Consider the following 26,488-nt stretch of genomic DNA (forward strand, 5'->3'; position numbering starts at 1 on the left):
TGGTGGAGGTGGTGGTGGTGCTCTGCCGGGGCTCGGCTGTTCGCGCGGCGGGTGCGGCCATGGCGCAACCGGGGAAGCTGCTCAAGGAGCAGAAGTACGACCGGCAGCTGAGGTGAGCCAGGGCTCACCGAGTTGGGCGGGCCGGCCGGCGGGCTCCTTTGCGTCCCGGCCGGGCCTAAGCGAGCGGGCGGCGCGGTCGGGCCTCTTCCAGGCCTCCGGCTGGGCCGGGCCGGGCAGTCTTGGGCTTGGGGAGCCGGTTCCCGGGGCTCCCCGGCCTGGGGCCCCGGGGTGACCCTTGAGGGTCGGAACTCTCCTCCGAGGGGTGCGCCCGCCCTCCCGCCACGCGGTGTGCAGTTCGAGGTTCGCCGCCCCAGTGTCGGGCGGGTCACCAGGGCGGCAGCCGGCCCCGCCCCGCTGGGCGCTTACTCCTCATTTAGCAGAATTGGGGGGATCGCGTGTACCCCATCCCGGCCGCCCCGAGCAGCGCCGAGTTTTAGGGATTGTCCTGAGCCAGCGCTGTCCAGGAGGAATATAATGCCTGTCCTGTGTGAGCCGCATATGTAATTATACATTTTCTAGTAGCCACATTAAAAAGAAGAAACAGGTGAAATTAATTTTTATACAGTTTCTTTAACCCAATATATCCAAAATATTACCATTTTAACACTTAATCAATATAAACATTTATTACGGATTTTTTTTTTTTTTACCTCTTTTTTCATGCCGTCTTCGAAATCTGGCATTTTACACTTGTAGGCACATCCCAGTTCCGACCAGCTAGCCTCATTTTTAGTGTTCAGTAGCCAAATGTGGTTAATGGCTACCTTAGTGGACACTGCAGGTCTAAGCCATTAGGCAGGTCCTTGGCTAATTCCTCTACCTTGCCTTTTCTCCTTACACACCCCATTCCTTATTTATTAAGCATCGTCTATGTGTTAAGGCAGTGGAAGTAACACAAATGCTTGGCCCTCATCCTTTCTGGAAACCGCCCCACCCCCCAAGCCGGGAGAAGTTACAGTATGTCCCTATATGTCCCCTGGAACTCCCATATGCACCTACAGCTTAGTTCTGTATTAGGGGCTTCAGGCACTTAATTCTGAGAGCAGCATTGAAGGCTGACATTCTCTTGGCTTTATAGATGGGGAAATGGAGTCTTGGAGAAACTTAGATAACTTGTCCAGAGTCTCCCATGTATTTGAGCCAGGATGTAAACATAGGCCCTTCTGGCTTTTTCAGAGCTTGTTCTCAGTCACATCACTCTGCTCCCAAGCTTCTGGGAAAGGAAGCAAAGTGACAGAGCCCTTGTAACCAACTTGTGTTCTTTTGTGAATTCTTAGCATTGCTTGTGTTTTGAATTCAGATATAACCATACAAGAAAGAGCTGAGAAGATATTTTAGGTTATTAAAATTTTTGAATTTGAGAATTCAAATTTGAGAATTTTTGCTGAGTCCCATCCAGTTAAGGACCAAATTTTACTTTGCATAGTGAGAATTGGTTATCGGTTTTGGGATGTCAGAGGGAGGCTGCTAGAAGCAAAGTTGTACAGCCGGGCAGGAGTCAACCAGGCCGTGCTCTCCATAGTTAGGCCAGCATGGGAGCAAAGAGGATTGATTTCTTGTCTGGCCTCTTTCTTGAAACGCCTTACCTAGAAATGCACCAGTATTCTCTTAGGCTCACTATCTGAGTACCCAAGCATCCATCAACCAAATCTATCTTGTCTTGTGTGTGCCCTACTTTCAAAAAAAAAACAAAACAGATGTTTCCCGTCTGTCTGGTTCTTCTAGGCTATTCCTCCATTCATTTGACAGCTGTTCAGTGATCACTTCCTCTGGGCAAGGCAGCGTGCCAGGCATTTGCGGCTCCAGGGGTGCACATAGGGAGTTATCTGGGCCCTCATGGAGTTTAGAGTGGAATGGAGAGATGGATGTTCCTCAAATAAAAAACCAAATGAAATAGTTACAGTTGTGATATGCTCTGGAGGACATACTGGCTACGCAATAACAGGGCATCTGTTTTTGATCAGGTGACCGGGAAAGCACATTAAAGCCTGTCAGTCCTCCAGACTGTGGCATTTTTCTAATGATTTTCATACTTCCCATACTGACAAGGAAGGATAAAAGGCTTTCTGGGTGAAGGTAACCAGACTGGGCCAGATGCCATGATGCATGTGTGATCATGCACCTTGCCCTGTTAATGATATGCCAGTGTGAATCAGGTTATAACGTATATTTCTGATCCTTATTATATCTTTGTGTTTGATAATGTATGCATTTATTAATCATGCTATTAAAATGAGCATTGGGTTTTATATTTTAAAGCACTCCTATAGAAGTCAACATGAGGCTTTCCATATGACAGTAATTCAGTTTTCTTGGTAAAGCTTTTATCACTCTTGGAGATGTCACAGTGATAAATTCTATGTCAAGATCTTAAATATACTGGCTCTGTGTAATTTAAGGAGAAATGAAATAGAGGATCAAATGGGTTTTAAGTCTAAGGCAGTTCTTTAATGTTAATGAATATATCTAATATATCTGTTCTATAAGTTATCTGGCTTGAAAAGAGTAATGGACAAGGAGCTGGAAGACCCAAGTTTTTAGTACAGATTTGACCCCCTTCTAATCATGCAAAGCATCAGCCTGTCTGAATCTTAGGTTACTCAGCTATAGTCCCCGTAACACCTGATGCTCTTCCTGTCTCACGTGTTTACTGTGGTTATCACATCAGCCATTCTGTGCAAGAACACTTTGAAGATCAAAGATCACCATCCAAATAAGAAAGTTGGATTTGTGTGGAAGTTTTAGAAGTGTTGAATTTGTGTCTTGTTTTGTAGGTTGTGGGGTGATCATGGGCAAGAGGCTTTAGAATCTGCTCATGTTTGCCTAATAAATGCAACAGCCACAGGAACCGAAATTCTTAAAAACTTGGTACTACCAGGTAAGGTAGTTTTGTGGTAGTAAATTTACTCCATACAGTTTTGAACTAGAAATTATGTGTCCTTGACTGACTCTGTTTTGTCTTCCAGGTATTGGTTCATTTACAATTATCGATGGAAATCAGGTCAGCGGAGAGGATGCTGGAAATAAGTATGTTCTATTCTTTTCAAACACATGCATATTAGGGAAAGCAGTGCACTGTCACAGGAGAGTAAGGCCTAAATCCCAGCTCCACCTCCTCAGCCAAGGTGACTTGACTCTCAGGTGGAAATAATCCCTGTGTTTAGGATTATGGTGAGGATGAAGTAAGTCATTATACGTGTCCAGCAGATAGACCATTAATAAAAGGTACCCATCATTACTGTCTTCATTGTTGCTATTAGTGCAAAGGAGTAGTCCTTATTCCTTGATTTGTGAAATCTAGACAATTCCTAAGTCCTTGCATTGATCCCTAGGGGTTAGTACATAATTTAAAATAATTGTATTTTTGAAAAAAAAATTGTATTTTTGGATTACAAGAATAATAAAAATTACCTTTTATTTGTGTTTCTTCTGAGCTTAGTCCAGGTATATCTCTCTGTATACTCCACTGTCTCTATAAAAATGCTGTTTTAAAGATGGCCTGTATATTATTTTTTAAAGATTATCATAATATAGTTTTCCAAAGCATTGCCAGATTTGGATTTCAAGTTCTTCTCCAGACTTGGAGGCTGGAATCTCTCATTGTATTTGTTAGTATATGACAACAGTGAGTACATTCAAGAAAAGTCAGAATTTAGTTCATATTGAGCTTTGATATCTTTTCTTTGGGTGGTAGTGTATCTACAACAGCACCCTTCTATTGGTATCTATCTATAAAGAAAAAGTCCTATTATCTTTGCTTACTTGGTTGGTAGAGCAGTGTGTGATAAGAATAAGGTTTCTTTTGATTATGGAGCCACTGATTTTATGCTACAAAATGGTGCCCAGCCTCAAATCTGGGCCTTGAGACATGACAAGGGTATGTGGGAGGAAACCTGAATAAGTCTGTTTTAGTTAACCTGCAAAAGCAAGCAGTTCAATATAGCACTTCTCAAGTGTGGTCTGTGGAACACTGGCTCTACGGAATGTTAATAGCTGCTAAATGGGCAAATGGATTCCATGGTCAAATGAGTTTGGAAATGGGCCAAATGAAGTTAAACATTTCTCTAAGATAAGACCTTCTTAATATCATGTGATATATTTATTATGAATTTCCAAGAGGGAAATATAACATATGGTGTTTCACAAACTTTGTAAAGCCAGGGAACTTTTATTTATTTATTTATTTTTAAATTTTTTTTTAAGATTTTATTTATTTGCAAGAGAGAGAATGAGAGACAGAGAGCATGAGAGGGAGGAGGGTCAGAGGGAGAAGCAGACTCCCTGCTGAGCAGGGAGCCTGATGTGGGACTCGAGCCCAGGACTCCAGGATCATGACCTGAGCCAAAGGCAGTCGCTTAACCAACTGAGCCACCCAGGCGCCCAAGCCAGGGAACTTTTATTCTCTCAGAGCATCTTATGAAATTTGTGTTCTGTGGTACACACTTTGGGAACATTGATTTATTAGCCTGGTCTTTGATTACAAATTTCATCCTGTTATCTTCCTCCAGGAACGCTGTTATTAAATAAATTTAATAATCTATTATTAAAATATAGTTAGTATTTATACTATGAATGAAATATACCTGGTGTTACAAATAACCTTTCCTTTATAGTCAAAGAAGCCCTTAATTTTTTTTTTTAATTCTGTTCTAGTTTTTTCCTTCAAAGAAGCAGCATCGGCAAGGTAAACCATCGGTTTATTATAGAATATAGCTGTGTTTGAGCATCTAATGATGCCACTGTATTTTGATTGCTTGGAAAGCTTTGACGTTCAAAGAGCTTTTATTTCTCTGAGAAAAAAGTTAAATTAGCTTTATTTTTTTTAAATCTCGCAAATCTTTATATGCTTGGTGGTTTAAGAACTTAAACGTACTGTCTATGTTTTTATGCTGTATCCTGTATTAAAGCTAAACCTTGAGATTAACATAAGGAGGATGGAATATTCTGGTTAACAAGATTTTTAAGAGTTAGCCAGCATATCTTTTATTTTTGTATGTTCCGTATTAAAATTCTTACAAAGCCATAATAGTCAACTTAATACAGTGTTCTGAATGGAAATGACTGTTTCTTTGACCTCTCATACAGGATTATAAATGTGGGAGGTTAGAGTGAGTCTAAACTTGGTCCAGAATATCTCTGCCTGCTACCCAAGGTTTTCTGGTCATTTGCCTGCTCAGAAAAGTTGGGTACAAATAATATAGTCTTTAAGTAGTATTTAAAGAAATATTGTGATTGAACCTCAGCTTAAATACTATGAAAAGCAGAATTGTCATAGCTATGCATGAAATTTGGGAAGTTTTATAATATGTTTGCTTGATCTGTAAATTGAGTGGTTATATTTTAACCAAATTTTTTCTAATTCAAGTCAAATGCTCTTTTTTTTTAAAGAACCGAGCTCAGGCTGCCATGGAATTCTTACAAGAATTAAATAACGATGTCTCCGGGAGTTTTGTGGAAGAGGTATATATGGTATATATATATATGTGGAAATGTAATTTTTTAATAATTCAGAGCCCTAAGAGTTTGGAATTTTGAGTTTATTTTAGTAATCTCTACGCCCAGCATGGGGCTCGAACTGGTGACCCCGAGATCAAGAGTCACCTGTTATACTGACTGAGCCAGCCAGGTGCCCTAGCATTTAGAATTTTGAATCTTTGTATATTTAAGAGTTGAATTACTTTAACACTGGAGTCTAACATGTTGCCTCATTTGTTCTAAAATAGCTTAACTGTTTCTGCCATGTTTAACATGATTATAAAATTGTTTAATTTTTTTCCTGTGTCCTATTTAGAGTCCAGAAAACCTTCTAGACAATGATCCTTCGTTTTTCTGTAGGTTTACCATTGTGGTTGCAACTCAGCTTCCTGAAAGGTAAATTTTTATGTTAATTCATTTTTATTTTAGTCTCTTATTAGATTTGCATAGTTTTGTTTTCTCTGCAAAGACTATAGTTCTTAAAATTCTTTATTTAAAAAAATTTTTAAATTAATATATTTATTTTAAAGATTTTATTTTATTTAAATTTTTTTTTAAAGAGTTTATTTATTTATTTGACAGAGAGAGAGCGAGAGCAGGAACATAAGCAGGGGGAGTGGGAGAGGAAGAAGCAGGCTTCCCTCCAAGCAGGGAGCCCGATGCGGGGCTCGATCCCAGGACCCTGGGATCATGACCTGAGCCAAAGGCAGACGCTTAACGATTGAGCCACCCAGACACCCCTAAGGATTTTATTTATTTATTTGAGAGAGAGAAAGAGACCGAGACAGAGAGTTTAGAGTCGGGGGGAGGGGCAGAGGGAGAAGCAGACTCGCTGCTGAGCAGGGAGCCTCATGCAGGGCTCAATCCCAGGACCCCAAGATGGTGGCCTGAGCTGAAGGCTGCTGCTTAACTGACTGAGCCATACGGGTGCCCCTCTTTTTTTTTTTTTTTTTTTTAAAGACTTATTTATTTGAGAGAGAGAGAGCAGGTGAGGGGGGGCAAGAGGGAGAGGGAGAGAGAATCTCAAGAAGACTCCCCGCTGAGCACGGAGCCTGGTGTGGGTCTCTGTCTCACGACCCTGAGATCATGATCTGAGCCGAAATCAAGAGTCGGATGCTTAATTGACTGAGCTACCCAGCACCCCTGTAGTTCTTAAAGTTCTTAAACTCCACAGAAACCTTTAATGGAAGTGCTTATAAGTCTCCAACATCAAAAAGATGGGGAAGAGAAAAATACTGAGATGTGAAACTTTTCCTACTATATTTAGAGCAGTTAAATTAAACATCGGTTATTTTTTAGTGAAAAAAAAAACCTAGTTAGAATTATAGAGTGTGCTTGGGGGTGTAGATAAGGGTTTTATAGATATTTTCTTTATCATTATGGAAACGTGTAAGAAGTAGAAGTGTCTTTCAATAACATTCTCCCTAATACAAAAGAGGAGGCTTTCATGTTCCTCTAGTCCAAGAGATACACTTTCTGTGAGGCTGCAGTCTTGTGGAATTGCTTTTCAGTGTATCCATGATCTGCTTGTGTAAATATAATAGATATATCTTTGCATTTATTACTTAGTAAGAAAGTTGCTTTATTTTAGAGTGTTTTCATGTTTGGCCTATATCCATTTGCTTATGTTCTTATTTATTGTGCTTTCCTTTACAGTACATTACTACGTTTAGCGGATGTCCTTTGGAATTCACAAATACCTCTTTTGATCTGTAGGACATATGGACTAGTTGGTTATATGAGGATCATTATAAAAGAACATCCAGGTAAGTCTGTTGCACCTATGGGGCTTGCCATTGGTTGCTTTAGCTACACTTTTAGAAACCTGACAATTTAGAAAATCAATTTTGTTTTTTATTTTTATTTATTTATTTATTTTTTAATTTATTTATTCCAGAGACAGACAGAGAGAGAGCACAAGCAGGGGGGAGCAACAGAGGGAGAGGGAGAAGCAGGTTCTCCACTGACAGGAATCCTGATGCAGGGCTCGATCCCAGGACCGTGGGATCATGACCTGAGCCGAAGGCAGACACTTAGCCGACTGAGCCATCCAGGTGCCCCATAGAAAGTCAGTATTAAATTACAAAGTAAATTTTAGGGGCGCCTGGGTGGCTCAATCGTTAAGGGTCTGCCTTCGGCTCAGGTCATGATTCCAGGTCCTGGGATCGAGCCCCACATTGGGCTCCCTGCTCGGAGAGAAGCCTGCTTCTCCCTCTCCCACTCCCCCTACTTGTATTCCCTCTCATGCTGTGTCTCTCTCTGTCAAATAAATAAATAAAATCTTTAAATAAATAAATAAATAAATAAATTACAAAGTAAATTTTAACAGCACAACTCTGGTTACAGGTTCAGAGTGGCAATCAGAATCAATAGTCTTTAATATTTCCTTTACTTAGTGTTATAGAAGGGTACAAAGCAAGAGATACAACAAGTACAGCTTCTTCATCTTATTAGGAGGCCCAGGAGCAAAACAAGTCCCTAGTTTTTTTTGCCTCTCAACCCACATAGGGCGTGTAGGGCTGCTACAGGTGAGAGCCACAGTATGTGGGTCACAGTGACACATGGACGTCGTACCAGCTTTTCTCTACCAATCTTTCATTCCATTCTCATAGAGGCATTAGGCTCCCCCAGTTCAGGTACAGTTCTACACAATAAGCAAGGCATTTACCTAACTACTGCTCCAAGGAAACAGTGTTATAGGAGACTGAAGTCATATATAGGTAAGCTTGCATTAGCTCAAGGATGATATTAGACCTTTACTTACAAATTTAAAAAAAAAAGATTTTATTTATGTATTTGAGAGAGAGAGAGTGAGCACGTGCAGGAGGGGCAGAGGGAGAGAGAGAATCTCAAGTAGACTCCACACTGAGTGGGAGCCGCACGTGAGACTCAGTCTCATGACCCCGAGATCATGACCTGAGCCAGAGCCAAGTGTCGGACGCTGAACTGGCTGTGCCACCAGGCGTGCCCCTACTTAGAAATTTTTAAGCTTAAATCATCATCCAGTTTTCATTCAGTATTCCTGCATGGCTCTGAGCCAGGGAACTCTGCTGGCGTAGTGATAGCCATTGGTGTTGGTAGTATCACGGGGGAGTAGTATCTGCCTGGGCAGTTAGGGGGTGGCTTCTGGGCATCAGCTCTCGGCAGGTGGTAGTAGGCCCTTTAAGAGTTGTAAGTGGGAGAGTGACAGGGAGAAAATTTTATTTCAAATGTATACCCTGAAGTGGGGTGGAGAATGAATGGGTTTGAAGGAGCAAAGATTGGAGGCAGGGGTTGCTGTTAGGAAATTTCCAGTGGCGTAACTAGGTGAGAGAGACAGAGACCGAGCCCCTGACCTAAGGCAGATATTACAAGGATAGGGAAGAGGGGGTAAATAATAATAATAAATAATAATAATAAAGGGGTAAATAATAATTAACGTTGCTGGCTGTGTGCCTGCTGTAATGTGGATTATTTCATGTAATCTTTCCAAAATCCTTATAAGGTAGATACTGTTATATCTGCTTTTTGCAGATGAGGATGCTGAGGCACAGAGATTAAGTTATTTGCCTAAAGTCACACAGCTAGCAAGTGACAGAACTAGGCCTAGCTCTAAACACTCACCGAAATTACACATTCCTGTACTCCCGCCATATGGAGAACTGTGATATTAGGCTGTGTAATGACTGATGTTGGGCCAAGGAAGAAAGAAATCAAGGATAGGGACACCTGGCTGGCTCAGTCAGAAGAGCATGCAACTCTTGATCTTGGAGTTGAAAGTTCGAGTCCCACTTTGGGTGCAGAGATTACTTAAAAATAAAATCTTAAAAAAAAAAAAAAGTAAAGGATAACCATCAGGTTTCTAGGGAAGAGGTCTAGGTAGATGGTGATGATGTCTATTGAAGACCACAGGAGGGGAAAGGTAGATTGTTAAGTACTATCTGAACACATATTTTATCAGTTTTGGTCTTTTAAAATTATAATAGCAAGAAAATTCAGCTCTAGAGGAATTTTGAGTTTACTCTTACTAAAACTATAGTCCACTTATGATTTGTGCATTTAGAAAAATGTAAATATATATGTGTATATAAATTTATCTCAATCATGAACAGAAAAGGGGTGCCTGTCGGGCTCAGTTGGTGGAGCATGTGACTCTTGATCTTGGGGTTGTGAGTTCGAGCCCCACATAGGGCGTGGAGCTTACTTTAAAAAATTAAAAAATAAAATCAGGGGCGCCTGGGTGGCTCAGTTGGTTAAGCAACTGCCTTCGGCTCAGGTCATGATCCTGGAGTCCCAGGATCGAGTCCTGCATCGGGCTCCCTGCTCAGCAGGGAGTCTGCTTCTCCTTCTGACCCTCCCCCCCCACGCTCTCTCTCTATCTCATTCTCTCTCTCAAATAAATAAATAAAATCTTAAAAAAAAAAAAATTAAAAAAAAAATTAAATAAAATCAGTTCCTTGGGAGAAAAAAAAAAAGAAACAGAAAAAAAACCTGTAGGTCCTATGCCCATTTAGAAAGTATAGATTTCTTTTTTTCATGATCTGTGATTTTGTTTTTAATTATCTTAAGCCTTATCACATAATTTACAGACTTGTGCTGATGATATATCTTTTCATTTTTCACCCTTCTAACGAGTTGGCAAAAGCACCATTACCAATCATACATATATGGTAATTCCACAGTTGTGTCTTTGAATAGCTGTTTAGAAGACAATCCTGAATTATAACTTAGTCTGACTTAGTGAAGAATCCACAAGCCAAATCTGCTGCTATATCTTGTCACACAGAATTTTAAAAGCATGTGACCTTACAGATCATCTATAAAATGTGAGAAGTGTTAAGTATTCTTTATTTAATATTGTACATAAACCACACTAAAATGCCTTTCATTAAGCAAAAGGCAACATTTTAGATGCAGGGAATTTTAACCGCATTGGCATAGTTAAGACCAAAAAGATAAAGTGGACACTGCCAGCTTATCTTCAGCCCTTGCCTTTAACAGGCTAACAAACACAACTTGGAACACAGCTGAGTCTTGCTGTTCTGAGACAGTGAAGGGATTTCCTCAGTATTTACATATGTATTAATATAACCAGTTATATCAGTCTAAATATAAAACTAATCTTCTATAAGTTTAGAGATGGCATTTACCATCTCTGTGAAAAGCTGACCATTACTAATCAATTGTAATTGAATCTCTGGAAGGGGAAAACAGTGACAGCACTTGCTGAACCAGAATTACTATCAAAGTTCAAAAAGCTGATCCTATTCATTTAACCACGAGCCCATCTTATTTAAATCGGGACTGTCCAAAAGAAATATTCTATCAGCCATTCATGATCCGAATTCTCGTGTATGAGATCAATTTAAATATGGTACACATAAGAAAAAGTCATGAGACATTTTTGTTTTGTAATAAGGCAGTGGCCAACTATTACTCCTTAGTAGCCCTTTTTGAGATAAGCTGTCAAGTCTGCTCTTTCTCCTGTCTTAATGCCAGTGAAGATCATTTTTGTTCATGGATGTACTTCTTGGGATTCTCCAAATACTCCATCAATGTCTCCTCTCCCCAGGCGATGTCTTTGTTCTTGTTGTTATCCGTGTAAGAAAATCCAGGGGACTGACATGTCTTTCGACCAAATAAACCATGAAGATTTGGGCCAATCTTGTGCTTGCCTCCCTTTTCCACGGTATGGCACTGGGCACACTTCTGAACAAAAATCTTCTTGCCCTTTCTCAACATCACCCATTTTTAAGTCGCTCTTTTATCACATGCAAAACGAATCTGCCTGCTTGCAAGCCGGATGTCCCACTCTCTCAGAAATTATAGATTTCTTAAGTCCCTATAATGTAGTGTATTCCAGAAGTATCGCTAAAGAAGTCTATGTTTTGGGATTATTTGTTTCACAGTAATAGAATCTCATCCAGATAATGCATTAGAGGATCTACGACTGGATAAGCCATTTCCTGAACTGAGAGAACATTTTCAGTCTTATGATTTGGATCATATGGAAAAAAAGGTTGGTAGTATGTATGACCTTCCATTTACAGATGGATTAAAAGATTTTTTTTTAACCTAAGGTTTTTGAATTACACCATAGTGAGAAAATATTATAAACATCCATATTCTTGTCATCCAGATTACATAGTAACAACATTGTACTTAATTTGTTTGAAATAAATTTGTTTTCCACCAAAATTTGAAAAGCTTTTTTTTTTGAAGAGCAGTTCATTAACTGAACATATCTGTGTGATCAACACCCACGTCAAGAAATTGGGTAATAGGGGCGCCTGGGTGGCTCAGTCGTTAAGCGTCTGCCTTCGGCTCAGGTCATGATCTCAGGGTCCTGGGATCAAGCCCCGCATCGGGCTCCCTGCTCCGCCGGAAGCCTGCTTCTCCCTCTCCCACTCCCCCTGCTTGTGTTCCCTCTCTCACTGCCTCTCTCTGTCAAATAAATAAATAAAATCTTTAAAAAAAAAAAAAAAAGAAATTGGGTAATAACATCCCAGCAGCCTTCTTCATAACCCTTTTGTAAACAATTAGATGTACTTTTTAAAATAGTGTGAATTTGGGGTGGGTGTTTGTTGAAATTAATTCCTCTTGAAAGTTATTTTTAGTGTTTGAAGAGTTACCAAAGCAACTCCATATTTCATTATAGAAATAATGATATTTATAATAGACTATGTAACTTAGGGAGTATGTGGTTTTTTTCCTACCCATGTATTAATTAAAATGCAGGTATTTGACCAGAAAACAGAGTTTTCTCAGTCTAGGATTGGTATCTGAAATCAAGAGATTTGAGCTTTCTCTTCAGGTGGCAATCTCTGAGACTCTTTTATTGACGGTAAAATGGGGACAGTCTTAGTACAAACCTGCCATATTAGGACTAAATTGGATATTGCTTCTAAAAAAAGTTTGTAAAGCCATTTTTTTTTTTTAAAGATTTTATTTATTTATTTGAGAGAGAATGAGAGACAGAGAGCATGAGAGGGAAGAGGGTCAGAGGGAGAAGCAGACCCCCTGCCGAACAGGGAACCCGATGTGGGACTTGATCCCAGGACTCCAGGATCATGACCTGAGCTGAAGGCAATCGCTCAACCAACTGAGCCACCCAGGCGCCCCTGTAAAGCCATTTTCATTAATGCAGTTCATTTTCCTCCATTCATTATACTACATATAGTGGGAGATGATCATAATTACTGTTGGATTTGTTGAAAATGAGATGATGTGATAAAAACTAAATGTAAACTAATTAATGTTAACTAATACTGACATTTTCTTTGGTTTTTCTTTCGTTTTTAGGACCATAGCCATACTCCATGGATTGTGATCGTAGCTAAATATTTAGCACAGTGGTATAGTGAAGTACGTCCTTTTTTAAAAACACAAATTTCATATATGACTGTATTTTCAATTTATTATAAAGGATTTCAGTGGAGGAAAGTGGGAGATTAATTCTTTTCTTTATATGGTTATAGAGGAGGTGGGTGCTTTTCTGTTTAAATCTGGCAGTACCTCTTTTGATACTGATATTTTTATTAACAAAATGAAATATCAGTAAATGTCATTCTGAAACTGGCAGTGGGGAATGAATGTAGAGAAATGGCTCACAGTTTTTGTTTTCTTTCAAGTCAGTCTCTGATTTCACTGAGGTATTTGCTGATGAAATCTCATGTGGATGGGAGAATGGGGGAAACTTGGGACTCTCAGTTTCCATGTTTTGATTTTTTATAACTAGAATTTAAAAATTTCTAACCAATTTAGACAAATGGACGAATACCTAAAACGTATAAAGAAAAAGAAGACTTCAGAGATTTGATTAGACAAGGTAATATGATGGGATACAGTTGAATGTTGTATAAAGTTTGAAAAGCAAATTGCTTGAAGCTGTTTGTTGGATTTCTGTCAGTGGCTTTGTCAGACAGTGCCATCATGAGCTTGTATTTTATTTTTTCTCAGGGGAGGTTTAGGAGCCACTCATCATATAGTTTTTTAAATAACTACTGATAGTTTCCTCATCTGTGAATGAGGAACTGGGTGCTGCTGATAACTACCTCGTGGGTTGTTGTGAGGATTCATTCATACAGTAAAATGTGAAGTACACTTAGTAGTGTCTGATACAAAGTAAAAGCTTAACAAAGGTTAGCTGCTAATATTAATAAAAAAATGACTAATGATAAGCCTCTTTCTTCTTAAGTTTCAGTATCCAGTCCTCCCTTTTAAGATCTGATGAGGTTATTTCCATAATGTTAGGGAGAGCAAAGGGGTGAGAAGAAAAGGGCTATTTTTTGCTAACCAATTTCTATTTTACTAGGAATTCTAAAGAATGAAAACGGGGCTCCGGAAGATGAAGAGAATTTTGAAGAAGCTATTAAAAATGTGAACACAGCACTAAACACAACTCAGGTATTAAAAGTGTTGCTGAGGAATTCATACAAGAAAGGTGTTTTCTGAAGTCCTCATCTGAAATAGTTGATTTTATATTTTTCTTTTTTTTAAAAAAACCATTTATTTATTTATTTTAGAGAAAGAATAAGCGAGAGAACATGTGTGCATGTGTGCATGATTTGGTGGGGGCAGAGGGAGAGGGAGAGAATCCCAAGCAGACTCCCAGCTGAGTGCAGAGCCAGATGCTGGGCTCCATCCCACCACCCTGAGATCATGACCTAAGCTGAAATCACAAGTCAGGGGCTTAATTGACTGAGCCACCAGGTGCCCTTATTTTAGATTTAAGTTAATATTTCCTAAATTGTAAAGTTGTTAGAAATTAATATCTATAATATGGATTGAATCTTGTTTTAATAAGACTGTATTGTCCTTGTTAAAATGGTTATCGGTGCTTCAGCATATACTAGTGATACAGTGATTTATATACATTATTTGAAGTACATGATTTGTGAATAGTAACAGTTTGGGTGTAGGAAATATATAATGAAGGTGATATTTTGCTGGCCCAAAATAGTGTTGCCTGAAAGTTAAATCTTACCCTGCGTCTGCTTTTGACAGTAGTTGTTTGGATATAATGGAAGACGTTCTTAATGACATTGTAAAACATTATTTGGAGGATAACTCTGTTTAGATGCCCTTTGTTTTGTTGTTAAGGTCTCGCCAGTGAGGTTTTTGGGAAATTTGGAATAACACAACTGGTATTTTAAGTTAAGAATTTTCTTATAATTTAAAATGGCAAAAAATGCTGTCTTTCACATTAGGAAAGCACTTAAGCTGTCATTACAAACTTTTTGGAGACAATGAGGTAATATTGCTGAGTAATTAAAGTGTGTGCTTTATCAATCAGTTTTCTGGGGTGATGATAATTTTCTTTGTCTTAATTGAGGTGATGGTTAAAAGGACACGCAGAGTAATCAAAATGCATCAAACTGTACGTTTAAGATTCATTTCACTGAATGTAAAATTTACCCCAATTAAAAAAAACCCAAGGTTCTCATAGTTAGGTTCTGTATGGTGAACCAAGCAGACAGATACATGCACTAGGTGCTATGAACAAAATTTGCACAGAACAGAGGGGTAGGACATGATGAGGATGAGGAGTTCTAGGATCGGGAGGGGGCCATTCAAGCATTTTGAGCAGGGCGTGGAGTGACGTTACTTATATATCTAAAAAATCATTCTGGTTCTTGTGAGAAGAATAGACTGTAGGGGACTGGGAGCAGAAACAGAGAGACCAGTTAGGAAGTTACCAATAAGAAATTTCTTCTTTCCACACAGCTGTAGAATCAAAGCCTATAATTTCAATAGTTGTTATTAATGTATGATGATTTTTGCCAGCCTTAAAAGTACTTAATTTAACTATCTAGTTTTTGCCAGAGTTGTTGTCTCTTCCAGTAGTTCCTGATTTAGGGTGTAAGGGTTTCACATTTTTGACAAGCTGGAAACACATGGACTACAAATCTAGCTTGCTAGTAATGTCTGAAATCTTTGTTATATCTTCAGATGTAACTATATCAAAAGACTTTGGCTCCCTTTTTAATCCATGTATGATGGAAGAGAACTGGTCAGTCTTTAATGCTGACACCAGTGGGCAGGAGGGGACTTCCTTCCATTCTCTCTTTCCTCATCAAATCTCTGTCTGGTACTGATTCTCAATGAAAGTCTAATAAGCATGGTGGCGGCTGGGTGGGTCAGTCAATTAAGCATTTACCTTCGGCTCAGGTCATGACCCCAGAGTCCTGGGATTGAGCCCTGAGTGGGGCTCCCTGCTCAACAGGGAGTCTGCTTCTCCCTCTCCCTCTTTCCCCCTCATCACTTGTGTGCACACGTGCTCCCACTCTCTCTCTCTCTTTCTCTCAAATAAATAAAATCTTTACAAAAAAAGTCTAAGCACATCAGAAGTTTGTATTTGATTACAATGTAGGAATTAAAAGAATTTGTTTGGGGAAAGAGTGGAAATACAGATGGGCACATTCTTAGTATAAGTAAATGTTTTGTGTTCCTTTGTTAGATCCCAAGCAGTATTGAAGATATATTTAATGATGATCACTGCATAAATATCACCAAACAGGTAACAACCAAAAGTAAATAGTGCCATCTTAACCTTTGGGTCAAATTCAGATGCCATTTAATACTAATTTTTTTCTTACTCTTTTAGACTCCATCATTTTGGATTTTAGCTCGTGCCTTAAAGGAATTTGTGGCCAAAGAGGGTCAGGGAAATTTACCTGTTCGAGGCACAATTCCTGATATGATCGCAGATTCAAGCAAATATATAAAGCTGCAAAATGTGTAAGTCACTGTTTTCAAACTCTGTTACCAATAAATTAACTTGTTTATAGTACAGATGAACATATTTTACCACTCTATCAGAAATCAAATGCAAGTCTGTTACAGTTTTTAAAAATAAGCTAAAAAAACTTACGGGCAGACTTTTTAAAATAGATCTTATTTTTAGAATAGTTTTAGGTTTATAGGAAAATTGAGCAGAAAGTACAGAGAGTTCCCATCTACTGACTAGGGGGCAGATTTTTTCTTTCATCTTTCATGATAAAAACCTAATATTTGACCATTTAACTCTGTGCTATGAACTGCTCTATGTATTAACTAATTTAATATTTACAACAACCCCATGAGAGAGATACTATTATTTTCCCAGTTTTACAGATGAGGAAACTGAAACATAGAAAAGGTAATTTATTCAGAGTCAGATAGCTGGGAAATAGAGTCAGGATTCGAACCCATGAAACCCAGCTCTATACTCTTTTTTTTTTTAGGGAGAGAGAGAGAGAGAGCAAGCATGAAGGGTAGGGGCAGAGGGTGAGGAAGAGAGAGAACCTGAAACAGACGCCCTGCTGAGCACAGAGGCTGAGGTAGGGCTCAATGCAGGGCTTGATCCCACGACCCTGAGATCATGATCTGAGCTGAAACCAAGAAGAGTCAGATGCCCCCCAGCTCTATACTCTTAACTATGGCCCTATAGGAACTTTTATCTATAACTTAAAACTTTGAAGTCTTTAGTTTGATGAATATTTTATCAAAATGTTTCATAATTTAAAGAGTTTGTGACTGTAGATGGACACCAGCTCTCTTAAGTGTCACTAGCCTGAACCCAGGTAGACTGTCATAAGTATGGATCTCAGTGGATATTACCCTTATGTAGTTTAGGCATGTTGCTGATGAATCCAGGGCCACTGGTTTGGGTTCCTCAAGGACCAAATGATGTCACACAGAAGATCTCTGTTCTCTAGACATTGTATTTTTCACCTCAGCCACTGTCTAACACACCTTTGTTGTCCTAGTCTAAAAGTTCAATTATTTAAAACTTGGGGAAAGTCAGCTGAGGATAGACGGAAGTATGACCTCACAATCAAGGTAGTCAGCTTAACACTGATCATCTTCAGAGAATGAAAGTGTAAATAGACCTTATAGGTTTTACATGAATTTGTTTTTTCTACATGAATTTTTTTCTTTCTAAAGATTTTATTTATTTATTTGAAATAGAGCATGCGCACAAGGGGGGAGCAGCAGAGGGAGAGGGAGAAGTATGCTCCCCACTGAGCAGGGATCCTGATATGGGGCTTGATCCCAGGACCCTGGGATCATGACCTGAGCCAAAGGCAGACGATGCTTAACTGACTGAGCCATCCAGGCGTCCCTGGAGATAGACAGTTTTGAAGTATTTGACTTTCCTTGGATTTAACTTCAAGGAGATAAATCATGTTCTTCAGTAACATACGTAGTCAGGTCCTCCCAGAAGCATGGATCGTGGATCCCTCTAGGAGGGTAGTTTTTAAATTGCTGTTAATTATAGAGGGAGCTCAGGCATTAGTACATTCCAAGAGTCCATCACCAACACTGGGGAGATTCCCAGCCACTAACAGCTGCTGCTGCTAGCATTTCCATGGCATTTTTACATTGTATGTTACCAGACCAGTATTTTTTCATGAAAAGGAAAGAAATTTGCTTCATGGTGATATTTAAATTTTGCTAACTTTAAAAATTGTTGAAAACAGCTGTTTGTTGTTCTTTTCCAGTTACCGTGAAAAAGCAAAGAAAGATGCTGCTGCTGTGGGTAATCATGTTGCCAAATTGTTGCAGTCTATCGGCCAGGTAAGCTGCTGAGCCGAGCGTACTGTGCCTTTCACGGACAGTAGGGCTCCATTTGGCCTGATTGCATAACTCCAGTGGCCAAAAAGGTTTAGAGATAGAGGGTGTGGCCTGGTTCTAGGCTTCTTTAGAGGGATCTCTGACCTGGCTAATGAGAAAGGCCTTCACTAAGGAAACAAGGTGTTTTTACAGTGCTCTTCCAGTGCTTGGGGAAAGCCTCTCCATCTCCCAGTGATTGGCTTTGTGCTGCAGTCTGTGTTCATCTCCTCTTATATACTGGAGCAAAACCTGCATTTCTGTCTTTACAGGCACCAGAGTCCATTTCAGAGAAAGAATTAAAATTACTCTGTAAGTCCCCTTGAATTAATTTCTTTACTTCGCTTGATCGAAATGTTTTCAGGAATTTTAAATGGCTAACATTAAAAATTTTCCATGGTCTCAGTGGTATAGATAAGAATTACTAAGAGTTGGTGTTTTTTTCCCCTCATAATAAAGGGAGAGGGTGTTTTAAGACGGTCAGTGATAGAGCTTATCTGTCTATGGCAGTGCTGAAAAGACATGAAGGTCAGTTGAAAATTGTCAATACAGAATTATTTTCAGCTTATTACTTTTAAATAGTTTGGGAAAGTTTTATGTGAAGACTTTGGATGTGAAATCTCGAGTCACATGTACATTGACAATATTGGTTTAAATACTCACTTTGATCTGTGTTAAATGACTGATGGAATTAAGAATTTTGCCAACCAGTTTCAGAGTGGGTTGGCTCTTGGGATCTTGATAACTCCTTAGGAGGCCCAAAGCATTTTCTTGTATTTAAGAATTAGTTTAAGAGGGGGCGCCTGGGTGGCTCAGTCGTTGAGCATCTGCCTTCGGCTCGGGTCATGATCCCAGGGTCCTGGGATCGAGTCCCATATCGGGCTCCCTGCTCCGCAGGAGGCCTGCTTCTCCCTCTCCCACTCCCCCTGCTTGTGTTCCTGCTCTCACTATGTCTCTCTCTGTCAAATAAATAAAATCTTTAAAAAAAAAAGAATTAGTTTAAGAGGGGTGTCTCAGTGGCTCAGTTGGTTAAGCATCTGCCTTTGGTCCAGGTCGTGATCCTGGGGTCCTGGGATTAGGCCCTGTGTCCATCGGGCTCCCTGCTTAATTTATTCAAAGTCTTGAATAAATACTTAAGAGGGAGTCTGTTTCTCCCTCTCCCTCTGTGCTCTGTCTCAAATAAAGAAATAAAATCTAAAAAAAAAAAAAAATTAGTTTAAGAATAATAAAATTTGTTTTACATGCTGTCTGAGAATTTTTCCCTGTAGCTACTGCCTTAAGCTTCTGCAAAAGTCTATATTTTGTACGTTCCCCAGCTTTAAAATGTATTTATCCATGTTCTTCCTTTAATGACTCTTCCATAGTGCTTGTTGAGGCTTAGTTTTACTGTTTTGTTTCACTACCAATCTTGCACCTTGTTTTTGAATTTGTGTTTGCTCTACTAGCTCATATGATACCAGATTAGAAGCTGGATGTTGGGTACTTGAAAGTTAATTCTCTTCTCTCTACTTTGGGGTATGTTTGAAAATTTCCATAATACAAAGGGTTTCTTTTAAGAAAGTTTTACATATATAAAGCGCACAATATATATAATGCTCTCCTTTAGGACTACTTATCCGTAATAATGATAAAAATGACTATTCACTGAGTCCTATCAGGTATTGTGGGAGGTATGCACTTGATACACTTGCACATTTCATCCACAGAACAACTTTCAAAGGTAATATCCCCATTTTACAAATGAAAGCAAGCTCAGAGAGGTGCCATCACCTACTTACTCAGTGCTGAGCTAGTTGTACTGCCAAGGATATGAATTTCAGATGATTTGTGTTCTAGTGCCTTCTCTGCTAACCATGAGAGCCAAAGAGGCGTTTCTTCACATTTCCATGTCTGTAAAGAGTATATACAAAATTTCCTGTTCTTTTTTTTTTTTTTAAAGATTTTATTTATTTATTTGACAGAGAGAGACACAGCGAGAGAGGGAACACAAGCAGGGGAAGTGGGAGAGGGAGAAGCCGGCTTCCCGCTGAGCAGGGAGCCCGATGCGGGGCTCGATCCCAGGACCCTGGGATCATGACCTGAGCCGAAGGCAGATGCCCAACGACTGAGCCACCCAGGCGCCCCCAAAATTTCCTGTTCTTAGAGTGACTTGTGATTTGGAATATTCACATCTCAACCGTTTACTTCCATAATGTCTTTCCTGTATTCAGGCACCAATTCTGCATTTCTTCGAGTGGTAAGATGTCGATCCTTAGCTGAAGAATATGGCTTGGATACAATTAACAAGGAGGAAATAAGTAAGTATAATAATCCTTTGATGCTAGGTTATTAGTTTTAATCAATTTTAGAGGTATAAATAAATATTTTGTGTTTAATAGTGAGTATATGATGATAATTTATAGGATAATGTAAACATTGTACTGTAAATTTTATTCTATAAACCAAGAAGTAGTCATACTTCCAAATAGTCATAACTGCAAAATAAAAACTTAATATATACATGAAATCATCTTTAGGTTACTGAGTAAGTTATGTGATATGAAGAAGAGCTAAAGTCAGAACGTTACTACGTCATTAGAGATTATGTGACTAACTAATAGTCCTTAAGAACATTGAGTTTCATCTTAACATATCTCCCTCTCCCTTTATTTTACTATTATTTATCATTTTCTATTTTATTGTCACAAAATATTTAAATTTTGTGATAGAATTGCCGTGTATCCTGAAACTGGAGTATATAGTAAATTCAGTTCTACATTGTTTTTATGTAATGAATTATCCAAATTACACTGAATTGTTTTTCTCTTTCAGTTTCCAGCATGGACAATCCAGATAATGAGATAGTATTATATTTAATGTTACGGGCTGTTGATAGGTTTCATAAACAACATGGTCGATATCCAGGTGAGACTAGCAATCTCATTATCATATACAATAAAGTCTTGAGTAAATACTTAAATTGAATTAAATCTTAAAGTTTCTTGGGTGTTCTTGGGGTGTTTACAGCAGTGGTGCTTGAATTTTACATTGTAAACAGTTTATACCTACTTCATCTCAGGGAGGAAATACCATTTGTTTTTTAAGTGTAAGTATTTGCAAATAATGTTTGATTCTAAACTATTACAGGAGAATGTTGGTTGAATGCCTATAGAATAAAACTTTTTCTTTTTTTGAGGAGTTGGGGGGGAGGGGCAAAGGGAAAGAGAAAGAGAGAATCTTAAGCAGGCTGCACGCCCAGCAAAGAGCCCTACTCGGGGCTCAATCTCACAACCCTGAGATCATGACCTGAGCTGAAATCAAGAGTCGGACACTTAACCGACTGAGCTACCTGGGTGCCCCTAGAATAAAATGTTTTTTTTCCTGTCAGTTTCCATAGTTTACTTCTAAGACTCACACTGAGTTTAATTTAGTGGAACAGGAAAGCCATAAGAAGTATGCCTAGTGACTTGAATTCCAAACTCTGAAGGTGTAGGGATTTCTTTGCTCAGAATCTATTTTTTGTTGTCTGTAAATGTAGTTAATTGGAGAATTGGTATAATCTCAAAAGATCTTCAGTTGACCAGAATATTTTTATTAAGATGATAATTTTAATTGTGCAGTATTACGGCATAGCAGCACATTCTAGAAGTATCAGAAAACCTGTTGCCCCAACTGATGTAGTATGCCCACTGAGTTACAGTCTTAACGAGCAAGCTTACCAGCAGAAAGAAAAGGAATAAACACCAAATATGTATTACTTTATGTGTATTGTTTGATAGCTTGTATTTTTGATTTATTGCATAACAAACCATCCTAAACCTTACTAGTTTAAAACAGTAAATTATTATCTTGTAATTTGTGGATTGGCTGGGCTCAGTTAGGCAGTTATCACTCTCGGAGTTGCATGACGCCTGGGGCTGGGGTCATCTGAAGGCTTGACATCCAAGAAGACATTTTCACTCATGTGACTGGCACTTTAGTTGGAACAGCTGGAACTGCTTGAGGGCTGGTTAGGCATCTCTCTCCATGGCTAACTGGGGCTTCCTTTTAGCATTGTATTCCTAGGGCAGACTTCTTACATGGTGGCTGGCTTTCCCAAAGTTAACATTCCAAAAGACCCAGGTGGAACATACAAGGCTTTTTATGAATTAGCCTCAGAAGTCACACAACATCACTTACATCATGTTCTATTGGCTTCACAGAGCCAGCTTAGATTAAGAGCGGGAGGGGACTTCGTGAGGGCACAAAGGAGTATTCATTGGGGAGCCATCTTGGGAGACTAGCTACCACAGAGAGCACAGGCTTTGGAGTTGAACCTAGGTTCAGATCTAAGCTCTGTCACTTACTATCTCTTGATCTTGGGTGGGTCAGTATTTCCAAGTCTCAGTTTTCTCATTTATGGAACAGCGATAATAGTGTCTACTCTTGGATTGTAAGGGTTACGTAGGTGATGTATGAAAATCACTTAACACACTGCATGGCACCTTGTAAGTATTCAATAAAGGCTTGGTATTATTATTATGAGGAAGAGTAGTGATGGTTTTTAAACTAGAAGGGCTAAAAAATATTATTTGTTTTAGTAATTCTTGAATATTACAGCAATTGTATTTTTCCTTCCGGTAGTAATAATAATAGCTTTGCCTTTGGAGACATAGTATAATCATTAAGAACTGCCCAGGCCTATATCCCAGTTTTGCTACTTAGGAGCTAAGTAACTCAGGCAAATACCTTAATCTGTCTGCCTCAGTTTTCTCACCTATAAATGGGGATAATAATAATACCTACTTCATAGGGTTTTTGTGAGGATTAAATCAATTAATATATATGGTACTTAGAACACTGTCCAGCATTTATTAATGTTCAATAAATGTTGCCTATTATAGCTTTATGTCTTCAGTGTCATTTAGTCTTCTGCAAATGGATAATAAACACCATAATTTTTTTAAGCACCATAATTTTTTTTTAGGGCGGGAGGGGCAGAGGGAGAGGGAAAGAGAATCTTAAGCAGGCTCCATGCCCATCGCAGAGCCTGATGTGGAGCTTGATCTCAAGACCAAGACCTTGACCTGAGATCATGACCTGAGCCAAAATCAAGAGTTGGACGCTTAACGACTGAGCTACCAAGGCACCCCGAGCACCATAATTTTTTATACAGAGTATAAATGGAACATTACTTTCTTATTCATTTAATTCTTCTGTCAGATAATTATTGAGCACCAACTATGTGTCAGATACTTTTCTAGATACTGGGTATAGAACAGTAAACAAAGCAGACTTACCAAACTTGAAATTTTAATAGGTTTCAGATGGTTTCTTTGATTGTTACAGCTTTGTGATAGTTGTAAATATTGGTCTCGTACTTACCCTTATTTTTGTTCTTACTTCAGTTTCATTCCTTACTATTTTGACTAGAACACCTAAAACTGGATTTAGAAAAGTAGATAGCCATTGGTTTAGAATTTCATTATTCATTTTAATGAAAATTAACTGACATATGTATTTTTAGGGGTATCTAACTACCAAGTTGAAGAAGATATAGGAAAGCTGAAGTCTTGTCTCACTGGCTTCCTTCAGGAAAATGGATTATCTGTAATGGTGAAAGATGACTATGTCCATGAATTGTGAGTATTTTTAGGGCATGGGAAAGATAATACCTGTCTTGTCATAAGGCTAATCTAAGTTCACGTCTCCCTCTCTTTCTGTAGTTGCCGATACGGAGCTGCTGAGCCACACACCATTGCTGCGTTCTTAGGGGGTGAGTTCCATAGATGAGAAGACTGGCATCTGTGGTAACACAGTACAGTTAAGAAGTTTGGTTTTCTGAGCTGTTTTAACTAGGGGAGTCAGTGAGGCAGGATATTGTGTTATTTAGATTATTTTACTGGTCTCTGCTTTTCATCTCCCACTACTGTCCATCTTAAAGTGAAGTGTCATTGATCTTCCTAAAGCGTAGCTCTGATCACGTCTCTTACTTAACTAACCCTCTGCCCTGGCAGTAACATATACACACTACAATGATCTTCAGAAAACAAGTCCAGAGTCCTTGATTTGACATTAAAAACACACCGTGTTCTGGTTCCACTCTGCCTTTCTGGCCTTGGTTTTTTCAAGTTATTTCCTTTTCCTGGAGACATGCCCTATGATTTCCTGCTCCTACAATCCTTAACCCTCAGGGCCCATTTGCCATAAATCTCCCTATTTCTTGCATGTCTAAAATCTACCTGTTCTTCAAGGCCCAAATGAAAGTTAGCATCTCTTTCATAAAAACTCCCTGGAGGCTAGAAGTCCAAGGTCAGGGCCAGGGCAGTTGGTTTCTGGTGAGGCCTGTTTGTGGCTTGTAGGTGGCTACCATCTTGCTGTGTGCCATTATATAACCTTGTCTTTGTTCAGGGAGGACAGATGGGACACAAGCTCTCTGATGTCTTATGTGGGCACTAAACCCATCATGAGGGCCCTACCCCATGACCCTGTTTACCTCCCAAAGACCCCCATACCATCTTCATCTCCAAATACTATCACATTAGGTATTAAGGATTTAACATGAATTTTGAGGACATTTAGTCCATAACGTGTTCTATATTCTGCACAACAGTTATATTCCACTTCTTTCAGGTCTTTGTTAAAATGTTACCTTCCCTTTGTTAAAATGTTATATGAGGCCATTCCTGACTCCCCACTTTAAAACTGAGTCACTCCTCTTGCACTCATATATATCCCCCTTTCTTGCTTTTTCTCCTTAGCACTTAGAGTCATTTGACTTACGGTAAATTTTACTTACTTGTAAATTATCTCTCCCTTTCTACTAAAAAGTAAGATCCATGAGGGCAAGGATTTGTTCTTTTGTTCTTTATCCCTAGTGCCTAGAAGAGTTTCTGGTACGTAATAGAGTCTCATATTTTATTGAATCAATGAATGTTTGTGAAAGATGAAGCTTCAGGGGTGCCTGGGTGGCTCAGTCGGTTAGGCGACTGCCTTCAGCTCGGGTCATGATCCCAGGGTCCTGGGATCGAGCCCCGCATCGGGCTCCCTGCTCAGCGGGGAGCCTGCTTCTCCCTCTCCCACTTCCCCTGCTTGTGTTCCTTCTCTCGCTGTCTCTCTCTTTCTGTCCATTAAAGAAAGAAGAAAAAAAAAAAGATGAAGCTTCATATTATAATAGATGAAGAATTTTTTTTTCCTCTGTAGTTTTGTTTTTTCTATTGTTTGCTTTGATTAGTTACTCAAAACTTCTTACTGTATAAGACTGTTACTGAGTATAGCAGCCTGGCGGTATTTAATATAGATTGTTTCCAAATTACAAATGTATTTAGAACAAATACACCTTTATTCCATTTTATTAAAGTAAAGTAGGCACAGGGTAAATGTAACATAAGGATCATCTTCGAGAATTTTTTTCTATTTGTATTTTTTATTTATTTTTTTTATTTTTTTTAAAGATTTTATTTGACAGAGAGAGACACAGCGAGAGAGGGAACACAAGCAGGGGGAGTGGGAGAGGGAGAAGCAGACTCCCTGCCGAGCAGGGAGCCCGATGCGGACTCGATCCCAGCACTCTGGGATCATGACCTGAGCCGAAGGCAGACACTTAACGACTGAGCCACCCAGGCGCCCCTATTTGTATTTTTTAAAAAGCGCTATCAACCATACTACTGTTTTGACTTGACTTAAAATACCATCAGCATTCGAAACCACCATAATACTTCATTCTTTTAAATTGTGGCATAATATCCCAAAGTGTGAATGTATAGGACAAAATTTGTTCCTGTAATAATATAGTTATAAAAAAATTGCAGTCCTTGATTTTGATGTGCTTCAGTAAGCTATGCCTGTTTTGGCTTATTTTTAAACACTTTTGCTTTTGGAAATGAAAGGTTTTCTTTACAGAATTGGATATTTTTATATAACTTGAAATTTACCTTTTTCAAAGATTTGCTTTTCTCCTTTTTCCTTGCAGGAGCTGCTGCTCAGGAGGTTATCAAAATAATTACCAAACAATTTGTAATTTTTAATAATACTTACATTTATAGTGGCATGTCACAAACTTCAGCAACTTTCCAGTTGTAGAATAAGCATCCTATGTAGTGTGTTAATGATTTAAACTGTAATTGCCTTCAGGTTGTGCTCTAGTTTGTAAAATTCTAGGGAGAACTGTTAAATTGTTTCCTTAATAAACATTTTTCTCATTTGTAATAATGTAGTCTTGTTCTTTGTGGGGGAAAGAAGCAGTCGTTTTTCTGAGAATAAAAGCTATCCATTTTTTTTTTTAGAATTTTAATTTATTTTATTTTAAGATTTTATTTATTCATTCGAGACACAGAGATACAGAGAGAGCATGAGCAGGGGGAGAGGCAAAGGGAGAAGCAGGCTCCCCGCTGAGCCAGGAGCCAGACATGGGGCTCGATCC

General features: G+C 38.9%; 1 protein-coding gene and 1 pseudogene across 1 annotated transcript; one reads left to right on the forward strand and one right to left on the reverse strand.

The window, feature by feature from the left end:
• Positions 1–26,274, forward strand: NAE1 (NEDD8 activating enzyme E1 subunit 1). Its single transcript, XM_035025045.1, has 20 exons — positions 1–112; positions 2,835–2,938; positions 3,027–3,087; positions 4,714–4,744; positions 5,449–5,520; positions 5,852–5,931; positions 7,192–7,301; positions 11,424–11,533; positions 12,817–12,879; positions 13,279–13,342; positions 13,829–13,920; positions 15,974–16,033; positions 16,121–16,254; positions 18,000–18,075; positions 18,381–18,420; positions 20,319–20,405; positions 20,920–21,012; positions 23,594–23,708; positions 23,793–23,842; positions 26,039–26,274. The coding sequence occupies exons 1-20, from the start codon at positions 60–62 to the stop codon at positions 26,146–26,148; spliced, it is 1,605 nt and encodes a 534-aa protein (XP_034880936.1). The 5' UTR covers positions 1–59; the 3' UTR covers positions 26,149–26,274.
• On the reverse strand, positions 10,955–11,263 carry LOC118023393 (annotated as a pseudogene).
• Positions 26,275–26,488: the final 214 nt, after the last annotated feature.

The sequence above is a fragment of the Mirounga leonina genome, unplaced genomic scaffold, assembly GCF_011800145.1.
Source record: "Mirounga leonina isolate KUSES-001 unplaced genomic scaffold, KU_Mleo_1.0 Mir_180, whole genome shotgun sequence".
In the NCBI taxonomy this organism is placed as follows: domain Eukaryota; kingdom Metazoa; phylum Chordata; class Mammalia; order Carnivora; family Phocidae; genus Mirounga; species Mirounga leonina.